Raw genomic sequence first — 18664 nt, 5'->3', positions numbered from 1 at the left:
CTGCCAAGTCACTGAGTGCGGACCCACAGTTCCTCAAATTCCCCAAATAACTGGGGAAAGCCAAGAATGCATGTGAATATGAGGGTCAGATGCCTGTAGCATTGGGGATGGGAGGCCTAGGGGAGAAGAGACAGCATTCAGGAAGCCAGAGAGATGACTGATTAAACAGCCAGACCATTCACCTGCAAAACCTTTAGCGAGCAAGTTCTCCACATGCCCAAGGCATCACAAGTTCTGGCCTTTCCTATTTACTGGAAGCCCATTAACGAGCCATCTTTGTCTCTCCTCTCAACGTCACCCTCTAGGTGGGATCTCATTTCCATAACAAACAAGAAAACCCAGAGAGAAATCACCCTTTTCCAGCCGGATGACAGACAGTTCATGTTTTAATTTCGAAAGGCTGAAGGATCATCAAGAAACTCTAATAGTTCTTCCGGTCCAGGAGCACCACTTCTGTGGTTCAACCTGTTTCTAGAAGAATAGCTTCATTTACTGGTGTTCGCTGTGTGCCAGGCCTTGTGATCAATACCTGAAACGCATCATCTCATTTGCTCCTCACAGCACTATTTAAGGTAGGTTGTGCTATGAGGCAGGCGTGGTTCAGATGGCTCAGAAGCTAGTGAACTGGTAGCGTAAGCACCAAGATACAAACCCAGGACAGTATGACTTAAAAGGTCACCTCCCAAAACATTCTGTTAATCATCAAAACTGGAGCACTCCTTCTTGGGGGAGCTCCTGAGAGCTGCACAAGCAGCTTGCCTAGCTTCCTTCCAAGCATTTCTGTAGGACTTTTTTGTCCTGTAACTTCCACTCTCATTGTGCCACCTCCTGGCGGCCCTGCTACCCTGAGAGCTGCCAGGGGAAATCTGAGCAAGTTGGAGAATTCCTAGTTACCGACCTGTAAGGTTGTTTTGCTGAAGCTGTATTATTTCCAGCTATGCTAATGGCCTCGAAACACTCTCCCCACTAGCATGAACTAGGACAAAGCCCTGCTAGCGTCGTATTTACCTTTTTGATCTTCAAAGGGAATTAGGAAAATGAGAACCTTTCACCCACGAATCCTTAATCCTTTTTAAAAATTTTTTTTAAGATTTTATTTATTTGACAGAGAGAACTAGAGAGAGAACTAGAGAGAGCACAAGTGGGGTGAAGGGCAGAGGGAGAAGCAGGCCTCCCGCTGAGCAGGGAGCCCAATGCGGGACTCGATCCAGGGACTCCAGGATCATGACCTGAGCCGAAGGCAGTCGCCCAACCAACTGAGCCACCCAGGCGCCCTTCCCTAATCCTTCTGAGGCACAGGTATGCACGCCTACCTGAAGCCAGAGCCCCGAACAGCTAACAACAGAAAGAAACACTTTTCAGAGAAGCAGACTTACTGACTGGTGACTGCATTTTACATTCACTTGGGGTCCCTTCAGACAAAGCATTTTCTTCCGGCCCGCATTGTACTCACGTTCATATTTTCTGTCCACGGTGACCCCATGACCCCCTGTGGTGCCCTGAGGATGCATCCCTGGAAGAATGGAGCTTCTTCCTACTTACGTGAAGAGAAGGGCTCCCCCTCAGCTGGAGAGGACCATACAATAATATGACACTTCTGACTGGACAAAGGAGGCAAACACACTTTTCTTTTTTTTACTAATTTATTAATAAGTTTATTCTTCACTCATAAAAAAGAAAGTATTTTTGGCTTTGAAATCATGACATAAAATAAAAAGGCAAATAAGTGGAAATTGCCAGCTGCAAGTAGGTAGAGCAACTCATGCTGAAACCTGAGCAAGTACTCCGTGCTTTGGGCCAGAGCAGGGGCAGGCGAAGTGAGAGCCAGAGTCGCGGGGCCAGTGGAAACGCCCAGTGAGCTCTCAGGGCCGCTCAGTTCCCAGAGCTTGTTTGGTCAGCTTACATAGGAAGCCAATCCTCCCTTCCCTCTCTCTCTCCTTCCTTCCTTCCTCACCTTTAACTACGGGAACAGTAGGCAATAGTGCTTTGATGCTAGGCTTTCTAGTTTGTAGGATAGTGTTGTTTCAACATGTTTAACCTACTTGTTTTCAACCTTCAAAAACACAAAACTGCTAAAATCAACTGTAACTAAAAGCCATTTCTATTTTTGGTCAGTTATCTGCTGTAGGCAAAGCTTCATGTAGGAATTTTTATTGCGGATTTCTATGACTGCGTCCCTAACAAGCTCAATGAACATCTGCGGCCAAAGCTTCTGCAGAGCCTCGTTTTTCATGTTGATTTCCGTGGCTTCCTTCACAAGGTCCTCCATATACATCTTGCAGAATTTCTTTTTTTCCTTTATTTCCTGTTAAAAAAAGAAAGTTTTGCATTGAATCATAGTTAGTCCAAGAGCCAAAGGAACAATTAGCTGAACCAGAGTAACATGAAATTTCAGAGTCTGTTCTGAGCTTCACCCTTCAGAGCAGGAGTACTTTCTTAGACACTCTTGACACAGAGCTCTGCTTGAGTAAAGACAGCAATGAGGAGCTCTCTACTTCCCAGTCCACTCCTACCTCTATTAGACAGCTCTGCTAGCAGATGTTTCTTTACTGGAACCACCCGGATCGTAACTACTATTTCTCTGTTGGTAGACTTTCTCCTTTCTCAGGTAAGGGAGTTTAGCTCACGCAAGACAGATGAACGCACAGCTTCGTGGCTTCAAGTGGTAAGTGTATCAGGGCCCTGATACTGACAATCTTAGTTGGTATAAGGTTAGTTAATATCCATACACATACATGAAATACCATACTCTGAATTCAGTCTGTATGTTAGGAAAACTAGTGGCACTACACTGATTCATTAGCCTAGACCATTTGGACAAAGTTGGGGAAAAGTGTACAAGAAGGAAGAGGAAACATACATAAGCCTGGGACCCAGAACTTGGCTTTGAGAGAAACAATGCTCTCACTCAACGTCTGGGTCTGGAAGTCTGCAAATGAAAAATCTGGGTCCAAAACACAACAGGGGAAGTTTTGGGCCTAAAGCTATTCAGGCACTGGGCCTCAATTTCACCTAGAGGCTGAAACAAAACGAAATGTTCAATATAAGAATTCAACATTTATGTTGGCTATTAATACTTATGAGGAGGATCAAGGCATGATGATACAAAGTGCCATAATATATATGGAAAAATCAGTGGAATAGATCAGACAATCAGAATTATAGGAAAGCAATTCACATCAATGAAGGAGGAAAGAAATAATAAATGTCAATGAGACAATAGGTTTAACTTCTTAGAAAAGAATACATTCAAACCTCCAACTCAAGTCAAAATACCAAATAATTGCAAGATGAATTAAAGAGTTAAATTTAAATATCAACAGATATTGTCATTAAAATTATACTTATAAAGACTTGTAATAACAAGGAAAACACATTACAATGTTAAATGGAAAAACAAAAATACAAAATAAAATTTTGATAGAGGTTGGGTTATACACATGTATGTATTCGTCAAAACTTAGAAATTATACACCTAAGATTTGTATATCATTGTATATGAGTTTTACCCCAAAAGAAGAAACTATACCAAATATTGAACTCTGATTAACGATACACATGTTGAATTGCTTAGGAAGAAGCATGCTAATGTCTGCAATTGAAGTGAATTAAAAAATATAAGGTGGATTGATGATGAATAGATGTATAGATATGGGACAAAGCAAGGACACTATAGTACAAAGTTAACAGCAGAATCTAGGTTTGGGTGTATGGGGCATTTACTGTAAAATTCTTTCAACTTTGCTATATGTTTGAAATTTTCATAAAAAAGTTAGAAAAAGTATAAAGAAAATTATTGGAAGAAAATATATTGAAGTATCATTAAGACTGCCTTTGAGTTGTGAGACCATGAGTGTTTTTTCCTCTTTTTTTCTAATTCTCTTCCTTTTCCAAATTTTTACAATTTCTAAAACAACAAAACATATTTTAGATTCTTGATTAATTAACATAAGTTAATGATGAGTCCCAATTGTCACTAACTTTCCCTAACAAAGGCATATTTCGGAAATTTTCTTATGACATACAAGATTTCTCTAAATAATCACTCACCATTCAGGGGTCAACATGCCGACCTGATTTAGTTCATGCGCTAAAAACAACTGGTCATGAGTTGACCTCGCATAAAAAAATGTACAGATTGTGATGGGCGATAAATAACAAATGGTTCCAGCTGGCTACTTCTCCGATGAACCTAACTTTCTTTAACTCTGAAATATGGCCTGGGACTTAGTCACCTGCACTAAGTTAGCTTGTTGATGAGAACAGCATAGAGCTGTTCCCTTTTAACACTCAGTAAATCTGGGCTACACAGGGACTACCAGGGAGAAAGACAAGTGTGAATCACCAGAGATCGATCAAAAGTTACCAACGAGCAATATTTTACAACGTGCAATACATTTACACAAATAGAAGGCACACAGCATATTTAGTGAATGCTTCTTTTATATATTGCTGAGTTTTCTTAAAACACAATTTTGAGTTATTTATTTAGTTTAAAAGGGGGGGAGAGGAAGAGGGAGAGAGAGAATCTTAAGCAGGCTCCACTTGCAGGGCGAGCCTGATGCGGGGCTCCATCCCACAACCCCGAGATCATGACCTGAGCTGAAATCAAGAGTCTTGACACTTACCTGATTGAGACACCCAGGCACCCCACAATTTCGAGTTTTTTAAAAAAGAAAGTCCTAGCAGTAAGACTGGAACATTTTTATAATAATTTAGGAATAATGAAAATGTAAAGAATTTTTAAAGGATGTATTTTGTTAAATAATTTATACATAATATAACCTTTTTGTAATTGGCATAATGCAATTTTTGGTGCTTTAAAATTTCTTACTATATAGCTCCTTCCACTACTTCTTTATAAACATGTTGCTACAGAATTGCATCTGCCATAATAACCCTTAATCAGTAACTGTTGGAAAGCAGTTTTACTTCATCATTTCTTCTCTCCTCCAAGCCAATTACTCCCAACTCCATGAAGCATACTCTAAACTCATCAGGTATCTGCCAGGACGACTCACTCTGCCTGTCCAGAATGATCCCGTTAAAAGCACATTAGAGATACCTCTCTTGCCCTGACCCGTCAAGGAGTTATTGCTCTTTGAATAATGCTTTTTCCATTCTCAAATGCTTTCATATACTTATTTTTTTCCTATCCCACAATATCCCTGTGGGGTTCATAAAGCAAGCATTGTACAAGTTCAATCCTGATGAGATGAACTCTGTACAATATTATTTCATTGAACTGAAACTTTGTTGTCATGAAGATGGTTTGGGACAAAAAGTCAAAGGTGGGATCTGTTGTGGAACGATTTTAGCTATAATGGTTCTTGTACTGGGGTACAATCCATAATCTCCATCTCATAAATGAGAAACGAAGGTCAACAGAAGTTGAGAGACTTGCTCAGGATTACACATCATCTACTAATACTTACTTACCCAGAGAAAACTCTAATCTAGTCTTTGAAGGACCTGCAACCTAAGTGGAGAGATGGCCTACACATATGAAAAGCTAACTAAAAAATATTAAACAGTAACTAAGGGCTGAATGAGATGTTTAGACAGCAAATCTAATCAGTGTTCAGAAAGAGAGAGCCCTTTCTGGTCAGGAAGACTTCAGAAAGTGGCATGATACACTCTGAAAGAGTCCAAGGTCAGTAATCAGGAGGTCTGAGTTCTAGAGGCAGCTCCGTCAGTAACTCACCGTGTGATCTTGAGTAGTTCATCTGAGTCTCCAGTTTTCCTCATCTGTCTAAGAACAGGACTGGAATCATTAGTCCCTTTCAGCTCTCTGACTCTACATCCATCTTAGATCTTTTTTAAAATGAGGCAGGAGCATGGATGAGCAGCTACCAAGCAACAGAATTATACATGTTGTACATATAATTATACATGTCATATGTATAATGGAAGGGTCTGCTTAGCCTGATTTGTGAGGAACTCACTACAATTAATTCCCTCAACAACTCAGGATACACCAAAGAGACTGACTGAGCACTCTATGCTGCAGTGATTTAAATATTTTTCAAGAGGTGAGGAGCATGGTCTAAGTGAAGGAAAGCTAGACTGTAAGTCAAGAGAGTGATTAAGGAACTAGGGCGAGGTCTTTCAGGTAGTAAGTGGTAGAATCAGGGGCTCAGATCCAGGTCTCCTAGTGGCCAAGTGTTCTTTCCAAATATTACTTGGCTTCAGATTCCTTCTCCCTTTGACATTTCTCAAAACAGGCGTCAACATTCCCTGTCCTGACTTTTTGATTGCTTATTTACTGCTCAAACCACTTTGAGACATGGCTTATATGACTCCACTGAAACGACTCCTGTTTTAAACAAACAAACAAACAAACAAACAATGATCTTGATTGTCAAATTTATGACATTTTTTTTCTTCTGGTTTGTGCCCTTTGGGTGTTAGAAAATCACAGTCTATTCAATCAAGGTCATAAAGATTTTCACCTACTTTTTCAATGAAAACTTTAAAGTTTTGCTTTTCGTACTTGGGTTTTCATTTGATCTGGAGTTAATTTTTGTTGTATGGTGTGAAGTAAGGGTTCAATATGTATTTCTGATTTGATATTTCATTTCCTCAGTACCATTTATTAAATTGTCTGCACTAATCGGTAATACCTCCTATCTGTATCCCCATATACGTGGGATATATGTATTTCATATACATGGGATAGCTCTGGTTCTCTTTTGTTCTCAGGTCTATTTGTCTATTCCTACACTGCCTTAATTACTACAGCTTAACAACAATATTTGATACCTGGTGAGACAAGTTCTCCCCACTTTTACTCTGGTGTATTTTAGGTTCTTTGCTCTATCAGATAACTTTTGGATCAGCTGGTGACATTCTACAATAACCCTGTCCAAATTTTGATTAGAACTGCCTTATATTTATGGATGGATTCAGGAAGACTCTTTCCCATATAGGACGTTCCTGTCCTTGAACATGAACTATCTATTTAGTTCTTCCATGTTTTTCAATAAAATTACGTAATTTTCTCCATAGAGGGCTTATACATATTTTATTGCTATTTATACCTATACAGTATTTATTGTTACAGTAAATGGTATATTACTTTAAATTTATTTTTAAATAGGTAACATAGCCTGTATTGGGTTGTCAGCCCCTTTTCTTACTAACTGATTTCTAAAAGTTCTTTATCATTTAGGAAGATTAGTTGTAAACCATCTTTTCATTTCTTTTTTGTCTTTGCTTATTCTATCCCCCTGAAGGTCTTTTTCATGCAGTGCCACATATATATTTTCCAGGATTTCTTGAAAAACCTTTATACTTTTATTATAAACTTTAAAATCTCTGACCCATTTGGAATTTATGTGATGTAAGATATAATATCTGAATCTAGCTTTCTTTTTTCCTCCGTTCCCTAATTATTCCTAAATCATTTATTGGATAGTCCACGTGACTTGAGATACTTCTTTATCATATAATAAATTCTCTTTTGTATTTTGATGTACACTTGAATTTTCCATTCTATCCCATTAGACTATCTCTTTATGGCCATCCTGTTTGAATTGATATGACTTTATAATATACCTTAATACCTACTAGTGCTAGTATTCTCAATATTCTTCCTTTTCAGAGTTTTTATGCTTATTTTCCCACATGTACCATAGGGTCAACTTGTCTCAAAAAACCCTCAATGAAAATTTTTGGCATTTTTATTGAGATCATATTAAATTTTTAAATTAACTTAAGGAAAACTGACATTTTGCTTTAGATCCTTCTTATCCAAAGCATGGTAGGTTTTTCCACTTGTATAAATCTTTGGTGTGCTTCATTAATGTTTTAAAGCTTACTTCACAGAAATCATGCGCATATATTAGTTAGTTATTATTAGGTATTTTATCTTTTTGTGTTACTGCTGTGAGTTGGGTCTTTTCTTTCTGGTTGTTATTTACTTACATGGAAGCTGTTGATTTCTGCTCCATTACTGAATTTTTTTATAGCTTTTATAGTTTCTCAACTAATTACCTTGGGATTTCCAGAGATTCAATACTATTGTCTGCAAGTAGTAAATTCACTCCTTTCCGAAACTTTCAAGTTACCACTAATCTCTTTCTCTTGCCTTTTTGCATTGTCTGTATCGATAAATGATAATGGCGATATTAGACACCCTTGTCTTGAAGCTGACTTCAGTGATGCATTAGGGTTCTACTGCTGTGCAGCACATTACCTCAGACTTGGTGCTTAAGACAACACATTTCTATCATCTCACAGGTTCCAAGCATCAGGAGTCCAGGCACAGCTTAGTCGGGTGCTCTGCTCAGGATGTCACAGGGCTATAGTCAAGGTGTCAGCCAAGCGGTGTCCCTTTCTGAAGCTTGGGTCCTCTTCCAGACCCAGCTGGTTGTTTGAACAGAACTCAGTTCCTTGCAGTTGTAGAATTGAAGCCCCATTTTCTTGCTGGCTGCCAGCAGGGGGCTGCTGTCAGCTCCTAGAAGCTTCTTGTAGTTCTTGGCCATGTACCCTCTCACATGGTGGCTTACTTCTTCAAGGCCAGCAGTAGTCTGAATCCTCTTTTAAAGGACCTGGTCAGACTTACCCAGGATAATCTCCCTTTCCATTAACTCAAAGCCAACTGATTAGAGACCTTAATTATATCTGCAAAATCTTTTTACCCTTGCCATATTCCATGGTTAGAAGCAAGTCATATGTTTTACTGCCACCGAAGAGAGGGATACCAGGGTGTTGGAATCATGGAGGACATCTCAGTCAGAATTCTGTCTACCATTAATGCTAATGTTTCTAGAGTTTCCCCATCAAGCATGACATTTCCTATTCAATTTCTATTTATTCTATTTGTTGGTTAGAAAAAATTAAGGATGGATGTTGAATTGTGTGAAACACCTTTTCAATGTCTAAAGAAATAATCACAACTTTTCACTTGAGATCAACCAATCTACTGATAGGAATCTTCCCTGGATTGCTAGAATAAACTACACTTGGCTACTAAACTACATTTAACATTCTGCTGTAGTCTCCTTGATACTCCTCCTCCTTTTTTAAAGGATTTTTGCATCATTAATATTCTTAGGTTTTTGGTCTGGCTTTTCTTTTTCTGTGCCAATCCTGGCAGGTTTTAGATTTAATGTTATGATGTCTGCCTTAAAAAAAATGGAAAAGTTTTCTTCTTTTGCAATACTCTTGCACAATTTAAAAATCACTGGAACTGTCTGTTCTTTAAAGATTGGTTGATTTCTCTGTGAAATTGTTCTTGTTTTGCATACAGCTCTTTGATATTTTTCTAAATTTCTTTTATGGAAATTAGTATTAATTTTTGGCTCATGGAACTGAATTGCTTCAAGAAGACAAAGACTTGCAATCCTGTCATTTTGGCTTTCATTTTCCTCCTTTGGCCACATCAGGAAGCCGCTACTGGCCAAAGATTAAATTCAATCCTTTCACATGGCCCTCTTACTACCTTTCTAGTCTTTTCTTTTAATACCATCTACCTCAGTCTCTGTGCTTCTTAACAGTGAATTGGTCATAGCTCCTGGCTCTCTCCTTGTCTTTTTATGCTTCTATGCCTTTTATTCATACTGTGCTATTTCTCAGAATTTCCCTTTTCCCTTTGCATATAGCTACATTTTATCATTTAAGACTGTTATCAGGAAGATTCTTCTTTGGAAAGCCTCCCTTGACCTGGATAAGATATCCCTCCTATACTCTTTTGGTATACTGATTTATAACCATCCCTGTATATGTCTATCTCCTCCATTAGGATGTGAGATCTGTGAGGATAAGGACAATAACTTCTTACAGCCCAAGTAATGTATGTGACAGGTGTTTAACACATGATTTTTGAATGAGTGAAAGCATGAATGTGGGGGTCGGGGAGGATTTCAAGGTATTGACTTCAAGCATTTGAAGAGTTTTCATGAGAAAGAAATGAATTCTCTTTTCTACATAAGGTGGTACTAGGGTCATGAATTAAAAGTTATTAGGAGGCAGATTTCAGCTTCACACGAGTAAGAATTTTTTCACCAATGGAATTGTTCAGTGATAAAGAGCTACCTCATGAAGCAGTAATTTTTGTACTAGAAGAATTTGAAGCAGAATCTGAACATCTTTTAGGATGCTATAAAAATATCAATTGCATTGAGTTTTCAAGGTATTTTCAAGCTGAATCCTTAGAGCCCCTCTGGGTTCCGAAGAGATGCTTCAGGACTGGGGGAGAGATGAGGAGAAAGGAAAAGAATAGACAATCCAATCAAATGAAGCTCTGAAGCCTCCTTTCCCTTAATAACAACAGCTGCTCGGCTGTTTTTGCTTTGTTTTGACATACTGGGTTTCAACTACAATATGGTTTGAATAAAGAGTTCCATGGCTTTTAAAAAACATCTGAAAACCACTTGCCTGGCCATCTTACTGCCATATATATATATATATATAAAATACATATATAAAACCTCTGTGAGTTATATAACTCACGGTGCTTTGCACATCAGTTAAAGATGTTCAGTCAATGAGTGCTCCCTGCTCTCTTTGTCTTGCTCTTTTGCCCTTCAGTCCCCTCAAAATCTCTTGCAGAATCTTCACATTCTATTATTATTTAGAGAATTTGTTTCTTCAGCTTTCGTATGTGTTCCACCAAGGCAGGCACTGCATGCTTTTCTTCTTTGCAGCTCCTGTGGCACCCTAACATTGTATTCCTCCAATAAACCTCTGAATACAAAGAAGTAAAGAATTAGTTCCAGCTTTTCTGGCTAAGCAGCTACAGTGGAAACAGAATAGGTTAAAATGACATCACACGATTAAGGACGCAGAAGTTAATGGTGTAGGAGAATGAAAGCAGTGAATGAGAACATCAAGGACACAACCCAACAAGGGCCAGTTAAGTATTCACAGCAAGCCCGTATCTCTTGTCTTAATTCAGACAGATCAGAACCCTTGGTCCACTTTGGTCTAAATTTTTGGTACAGATTTCTTTGGAACATTTTTTTCTGCTGAAATAAAGATATTGGAGCTATGGACTCTACTTCTTCCTAACGCCATGGTGTCTACTGTCTCCAGCTGTACCTAACATATAAGGCTGGCTAACTTTCCAGGACACAAACATGTTATCTTCACTGATCAAAGGGAGAAATATACAACTGCCAAGTCCCATGCCAGGTGGGAGATATCCAGGCATCAGATCCCAAAGACTGATGGTGGTTTTACCTCTAGCCTTTCGTTATAAAAGTCTCTCGTGGTATAATTTAGCATAGCACGGTTTGTGTTTTCTCCTACAAGTCTTTTGCTATCGCTGTTTTCTTCATTGACAAGACCAGGTTTTTTTCCTTTGGTTTCTAGCAAATACCGGAATTGCTTCTTTCTGTAGAAAGACAGTCAAGAGATATAGTATCAATGAGATTTATTAAAATGTGTCTACTTTTTGTTGACTTTCAAGGGAAGCATATGCTCTTTGGAATGTCTGTTTTATGAGTTTGAGTTATTTATTTGAACTCAGTTCAATACCCCAATCTTTCTACTAATTAAGCTAGTCAACCCAAATTCTTTTGTTTCACAACTACCAGTCATCAACATAAACATGTCTCAACCATTTCTAAAGTGAACAAACTCTACCTTAAAGAAATCAATACAGGGCGCCTGGGTGGCTCAGTTGGTTAAGCGACTGCCTTCGGCTCAGGTCATGATCCTGGAGTCCCTGGATCGAGTCCCGCATCGGGCTCCCTGCTCGGCAGGGTGCCTGCTTCTCCCTCTGACCCTCCCCCCTCTCATGTGCTCCCTCTCATTCTCTCTGTCTCAAATAAATAAATAAAATCTTAAAAAAAAAAAAAAAGAAATCAATACAAAATTTAAAAATCACAGAGCACAAAACAACCCATTTAAAGAGTAGTAGGCCAAACTTTTTTTTTTTAAGATTTTATTTATTTATTTGACCAAGAGAGAGCACACAAGCAGGGGGAACAGCCGGCAGAGGGAGAAGCGGGCTCCCCATGAAGCAGGGAACCCAATGCAGGGCTCGATCCCAGCACACTGGGATCATGACCTGAGCCGAAGGCAGACGCTTAACAGACTGAGCCACCCAGCCACCCTAGGCCAAACTTTCTAAGTCATTATCTTTCATAAAACATATATTACCTCTTATAAATCACACAAATAGTTCGTGATTCCATTATGCAGCTCAGTAGTATTACTCACAGTTAGAAAATGGAATGGGGGGGGCGCCTGGGTGGCTCAGTCGTTAAGCGTCTGCCTTCAGCTCAGGTCATGATCCCAGGGTCCTGGGATCGAGCCCCGCATCGGGCTCCCTGCTCCGCGGGAAGCCTGCTTCTCCCTCTCCCACTCCCCCTGCTTGTGTTCCCTCTCTCACTGTCTCTCTCTCTGTCAAATAAACAAATAAAATCTTTAAAAAAAAAAAAAGAAAGAAAAAGAAAATGGAGTGGGATACTGGTTTAACTTTAGGCAAAACCAAAATAAACAAAACCTAAAAACCTCCAAGTGTTAGCATATTGGGGCAAGATCCTAGTAGGAGGTAAATAATGAAACTGGAAACTTCATTTGATTATGAAGAATATGAACAGTGTTTAGAGCATCACTGGCAGACCCATAAGCCTAGACAGAGAAATGCACCTCATCTCCTGTGAAAGTTGATTTCTGGTTTCCACCAGACTTAGGGTGTCTCTAAGTGAAGGGGTATTACTACTTTACTATAAACCAAACTAAAGATTAGGAAGAGAAGAAGAATAGCTCTTTACCCTTTTCTAATTTAAAAGCATAAAACAGCAATTTTAGGGTGCTTGGGTGGCTGTCGTTAAGCGTCTGCCTTCGGCTTGGGTCATTTTCCCAGGGTCCTGGGATCGAGCCCCACATCGGGCTCCCTGCTCCGCGGGAGGCCTGCTTCTCCCTCTCCCATTACCCCTGCATGTGTTCCCTCTCTCACTGTGTCTCTCTCTGTCAAATAAATAAAATCTTAAAACAAACAAACAAACAGCAATTTTAGAAGTATTTTAAGGAGTACACATTTTGAAAAGTATAAAGAAATAGATAAAAATCACCCATAAATCTATAGCTCATAAATCTATATAAATCTAAAACATTGTTCACATTCAACATATTTTTTTGCAGGTTTTTTCTACGAATTTTTGTAAAAAGTTAAGATCATACTAAACATCTGATTTTGTACACTTGTTTTCATTCAATGCTATGTAATCAGCATTTTTCTATGTCATTAAAATTTAATGAATGAATAAAATTCAATTGTGATGTTAATCAATTTCCCTAATCAGGCTCTTGTTTTGGATATTTAGGTAGTATAATTTTCTCACTTTTATAAAGAAAAAAGTGAGTAACATATAGATCTTTACCTGCATTTTCTTTATTGACTTTTTAATTACCAAAGCAATGCATATGTACATTTTATCACTTATATTAGTCTTTTCAAATAATCAATTTTTCATTAATTCTGTTTTTATTTTTATTTTGTTAAAGATTTATTTTTTTGAGAGAGAGAGAGAGAGTGCTCGTAAGTAGGGGAAGAGGTAGGGTGGGCAGGGGAGAGAATCCTGAAGCAGACTCCTTGCTGAGTGGTGTCAGATGTGGGGCTCAATCTCAGGAACCTGAGCCCATGACCTGAGCCAAAACCAAGAGTTGGATACCCAACTGACTGAGCCACCGAGGTGTCCCTCGTTATTCTGTTTTTAATGTCATTATTTCTTTTAACTTCCTTCAGGATTATTTTGCTTTTTTCTTCCTAACTTCTTTATTTTCTTCTCCTAACTTCTTTAGATAAATGTTTAGCTCATTCATTTTCAGCCTTTATTCTTTCCTAATACATGCATTTCAAAGGCTAAAATGTTTTCATGTAGCATCATGTAACTTGATTCCACAAGTTTTGAAATGTGGTATTTTTGTTATATTTCAGTTCAAGGTAGTTTCCATTATAAAATTGTCTTTAACCTGTGGGTTATTTAGAAATGTGTTTTTTGATTTCCAGATACGGAGATTTCCTGGTTAACACTGAGTAACTGAGTTAAAGCTTAATTTCATTTTGAACAGAAAACATGGGCTGTGTAAATCCTTTGGAATCTGCTGATAATTGCCTTATGGATAGTATTTGATCAATTTTTATAAATTTCCATGCATGCTTAAAAAGAACATGTTATTGGGGGCAATGTTCTTTGAATGTCCATTAAATCAAATTTGTTAATCATGTTGTTTAAGTATTTTATATCCTTTTTAAGTTAACTACTCAAAAGTATATTAAAACTTCCCACTGTAATGGTGGAGTTATAGTAATGTCGATTTTTGGTTTATAGGTTTTTAAGGCTATTCTAATAGGTGCATACAAATTAAATTAGCAAATTTATCTTAATATTTCAGATGAACTGAACTTATTATCATTTTGAAATGATCCTCTTTATTTCTAGTATTGCTTCTAACCTTAGTCTATTTAGTCCTCAATGGCTACTCTGTTTTTATTTTGGCCAGTATTTATGTTGTTACCTTTTCTCACTTTTTTGCTTTTAAACTTTATGTAACCTTATGTTTCAGATGTGTCCCTTGTAAACAACATATAACTGAACTTCATTTTTTTACTCAATCTGACAATCTTTGGCTTTTAACCAGAACAATTAATACATTTGTATTTTATCATTGATAACATTGATGGTAATAATTACGAGCTCCCTTGAATTCATGCCCTTTACAATGTGATTCTGCAGCTAAGCAGGCTACCTCCTGCTTAGACCAGGCCTCAGGAGTCCTTGCATGTTTTTTCTCTTTTTTTTTTTTTTAAGATTTTGTTTATTTATTTATTTGACACAGAGAGAGAAACAGCACGAGAGGGGATAGGGGCAGAGGGAGAAGCAGGCTCCCCGCTGAGCCGGGAGCCCGATGCAGGACTCGATCCCAGGACTCTGGGATCATGACCCGAGCCCGAAGGCAGTTGCTTAACCAACTGAGCCACCCAGGTGCCCTTCTCTCCCATGAAAGCATGAGAGACCAGGTGGAGCAAAGACAACTTGTCCTAAGGCCTCCCTAGATCAGTTTATAGCTGGCCAACTCCCGAACAAGTGAGAGCCCAGGCTAGATCAGCAGAGCTGCCTACCCAACCCATAGGTGACTGCAGATGCATGAGGACCCCAGCTGAAGGCACAGCCATCCAGCTGACTTGCAGACTCAGGGGAGAAAATGACTCTTGGTCTAAGCCTCTGACTTTTGGTACAAATGGAATTGCTGATATAGTCGTATTTAGGTTCAATCTGACATTTTCTTTTCTTTCAATTTGACCCACATGTTCTATGTTTCTTTTCTCTTTCTCTTCATTTCCATTTCTCCCCCCTCCTCCTTATTAGTTTAGAAGCTGTACACTATTTATTCTTTGGTTACCATAGAAATTAGAACATGCACTCTTAACTTACTAACATCTGACCTTAATTACTATAGCTCCTTCCTAGATAATACAAGGATCTAAAACACTGTATCTTTATCTACTTCCTCCTACACTACACTATTGTAGTGTAAGTTAATTCTATATATTTTAAAACCCACAACACATAATTATTGTTACTTTATACAGTCAATATTCATTTGGCTTTATCCCACAAATTTGGTATTTTTCTTGCTCTTTATTTAGCTCTTCTTGCACCTCAGACCTTCTATCTGGGATCACTTTCCTTCTGCTTAATTACAGGCTTTATAATTTCTTTTAGTGCAGGAATACTGGTGGGAAATACCCTTAGCTTTTGTTTTTTATTACTTTGCTTTAAAGTGTCTTTATTTTATCTTCATTCTTAAAAGACATTTTTACAGTGTATAGAAATCTAGGTTGTTGGCAATTAATTTCCTTCAGTACACTGAATATATGTATTATCCTGTCTTCTAACTTCCACTGCTGCTGTTGTGAAGTCAGTTGCTGATGTGCACTCCTTTAAGATAATCTCTTTTCTCCTGGTTGTTTTAGAATTTTTTACCTTTATAGTTGGTGCTCTGTGGTTTCACTGTGAAGTGACTTGGGTAGATTTCTTTTAGTTGAATACATTTGGAATTGATTGAGCTTGTCTAATGTGTAGATTAGTGTATTTCATCAGTTCTAAAAAATTCTTTGCCATTATCTTTATTATTTTTTTAAAGATTTTATTTTATTTGTTTGACAGAGAGAGAGAGCAGAAGTAGGGGGAGCGGCAGGCAGAGGGAGAAGCAGACTCCCTGCTGAGCAAGGAGCCCAATGTGGGGCTCGATCCCAGGACCCTGGGATCATGACCTGAGCTAAAGGCAGACATTTAACCAACTGAGCCACCCAGGCGTCCCTGCCATTATTTTTAAATATTACCTCTACCACACCTTCTTTATCTTTTTGAAATTCCAATCAAACATATTTTAAACCTTTTTACTCATTCTATCTCCAAATTTCATAACTGCTTTTCCAGATGTTCCTTTCTCTTTATGCTTCATTTGACAAAATTCCCTCTAAGCTATTTCCCAAATTACTGATTCTCTTTTCAACTAGGTCTAATTGGCTGTTAAACCTCTTAAGTTTTAATTGTGTGTTTGTTTTTTTTAAGATTTTTTATTTATTCATTTGTCAGAGAGAGAGAGAGAGCACAAGCAGGGGGAGTGGCAGGCAGAGGGAGAAGCAGGCTCTCCACTGAGCAGGGAGCCCAATGCGGGACTCAATCCCAGGACCCTGGGATCATGACCTGAGCTAAAGGCAGATGCTCAACCGACTGAGCCACCCAGGCGTCCCAAGTTTTAATTGTGTTTGTTGTATTTTTCATTTACAGAACTTCCTTTGGTTTCCTTCCAGATCTGATGGATCACTTTTTAAATTTTCTTGTTGTTTCCAGGTATTTTCAAACTTGACTAATTATATCATGAAATACACTATGCATAGTCGTTTTATAATCCTTACAAAATAATGCCAAAATCCAAATTATTTGTGTTGTCACCTCTTCAGTACTTTTATAGAGTTTTCATTTTTTATTTTATCCAAATTTTTAGTTGTTTATAGTGCAAAGAATTGTCAAAACAACCTAACTTACCATTATTGGAGAAGTCTAATGTATTCTCAATAAGAACTTCCAAATTGCACAAACATACATAGGGTAAAACTTGAAAACCACTCTTTAACTACTCAACCACCATTCCTAACATCCACATCCTATCAGGTGTTCATCTTTTTAACTCCCTTTCTATGCCTCTGTATTTATACATATACATTTATTTTGTTGCTTTTAAAAATAACATCGGGTCATAATATAAATGCTCTTTTACACTTTATTTTATTTAATGAACTATCTGTCTCTGGATCATTTCACATCAGAACAGAAAAACTACTTTAATCTTTTTTTTTCCTTTTTCATCTTTTTCTTATTGTCTTATAATGATTGTAATGTACACAGTATCATATAGATACTACATTCATAGTTTAGAAGTATCATGATTTATTTGACTTTCCCTATTGTTAGGCATTTAATTACTTTCTAAAGTTGGGTTACTACAAACAATAAAGCAATGACAGCCTGTACCTAAGTTTTTTGTGCCCATGTACGTGCATTTCAGTAGGCTATATTCCTAGTACTAGAACTTCTGGGTTCAAAAATATGATAGATATTGCTAAACTACTTCCTTCACAAGTCTGCATCAAGTTACACTTCCACCAATAATGTAGAGTGTATGTTTCTCTGAGTACTAATAAACCCCCAATATTATTAGTTCTTAAATTTTTTACTCAATCTTGGGCGCCTGGGTGGCTCAGTTGGTTAAGCGACTGCCTTCGGCTCAGGTCATGATCCTGGAGTCCCGGGATCGAGTCCCACATCAGGCTCCCTGCTCGGCGGGGGGTCTGCTTCTCCCTCTGATCGTCTTCCCTCTTGTGCTGTCTCTCATTCTCTCTCTCTCAAATAAATAAATAAAATCTTTAAAAAAAAATTTTTTTACTCAATCTCATTGGCAAAAATGAAACCTCATTGTTTTAATTTTTACTTCTCTGATTACAAGTGAGTTGGATCTTTTCTTACAATAATTGGTCTTTTTTTGTTGCTGTTGTAAAGTCTTTATATCCTTTGCTTTTACTTTCATGTTGATTGTCTTTTTCTTACTAAATTTCTAGGACTTCTTAAATCTGTTAAATGTGTTGCAAATACATTCTCCCTGTCTGTTCATGTCTTTTGACTTTATGATGTCTTTTATCATACAAAAGTTCTAAATTTTTGTGAGCTAAATGTGTCAAAACTTTAAAAAGTATTAGAAAGTATAGCTGAATGTTTTGATAAACTTGAAGTGATGAATGCCTTCCTAAGATACAAAATTCATCTTGTTTAGTTTACTTAGAAATTGAGGGGGCTGGGGAGAGGGGTTAGCCTGGTGATGGGTATTAAAGAGGGCACGTATTGAATGGAGCACTGGGTGTTATATGCAAACAATGAATCATGGAACACTACATCAAAAACTCATGATGTAATGTATGGTGATTAACATAACATAATAAAATAAAATTTAGAAAAATATTAAAAAACAAAAAATAAAAATAAAAATAAAGTTTACTGAGAAATCACACTGGGATTGTTGCTTGGAAATTTAATAATTACATGATTTAATTAAAATAAATTGACATTTTTATTAAGCCTCAGAATTCATTAACAATGTACATCTCTCCATTTTTTAGACTTTTTTTTTTATTCCTAATTTCACTGTT

The 18664-nt window shown here is 37.7% G+C and overlaps 1 protein-coding gene across 1 annotated transcript in view; it reads right to left on the bottom strand.

Moving 5' to 3' along the window:
- Nucleotides 1–1639: 1639 nt before the first annotated feature.
- Nucleotides 1640–18664, bottom strand: part of LRRC49 (leucine rich repeat containing 49) — a 169274-nt gene continuing 152249 nt past the window's right edge. Inside the window, exons 15-16 of the mRNA XM_044918294.1 lie at nucleotides 11185–11338; nucleotides 1640–2305 (exon numbers count right to left, since the gene is read on the bottom strand). Of these exons, the coding sequence (XP_044774229.1) occupies nucleotides 2102–2305; nucleotides 11185–11338 (358 nt within the window). The 3' untranslated portion in view covers nucleotides 1640–2101. The remainder of the gene's footprint in view (nucleotides 2306–11184; nucleotides 11339–18664) is intronic.

This window comes from Neomonachus schauinslandi, chromosome 9, assembly GCF_002201575.2.
Source record: "Neomonachus schauinslandi chromosome 9, ASM220157v2, whole genome shotgun sequence".
Taxonomy (NCBI): Eukaryota; Metazoa; Chordata; class Mammalia; order Carnivora; family Phocidae; genus Neomonachus; species Neomonachus schauinslandi.
The sequence above is the reverse complement of the archived record's forward strand: the minus strand, read 5'-3'. Positions and strand labels throughout refer to the sequence as shown.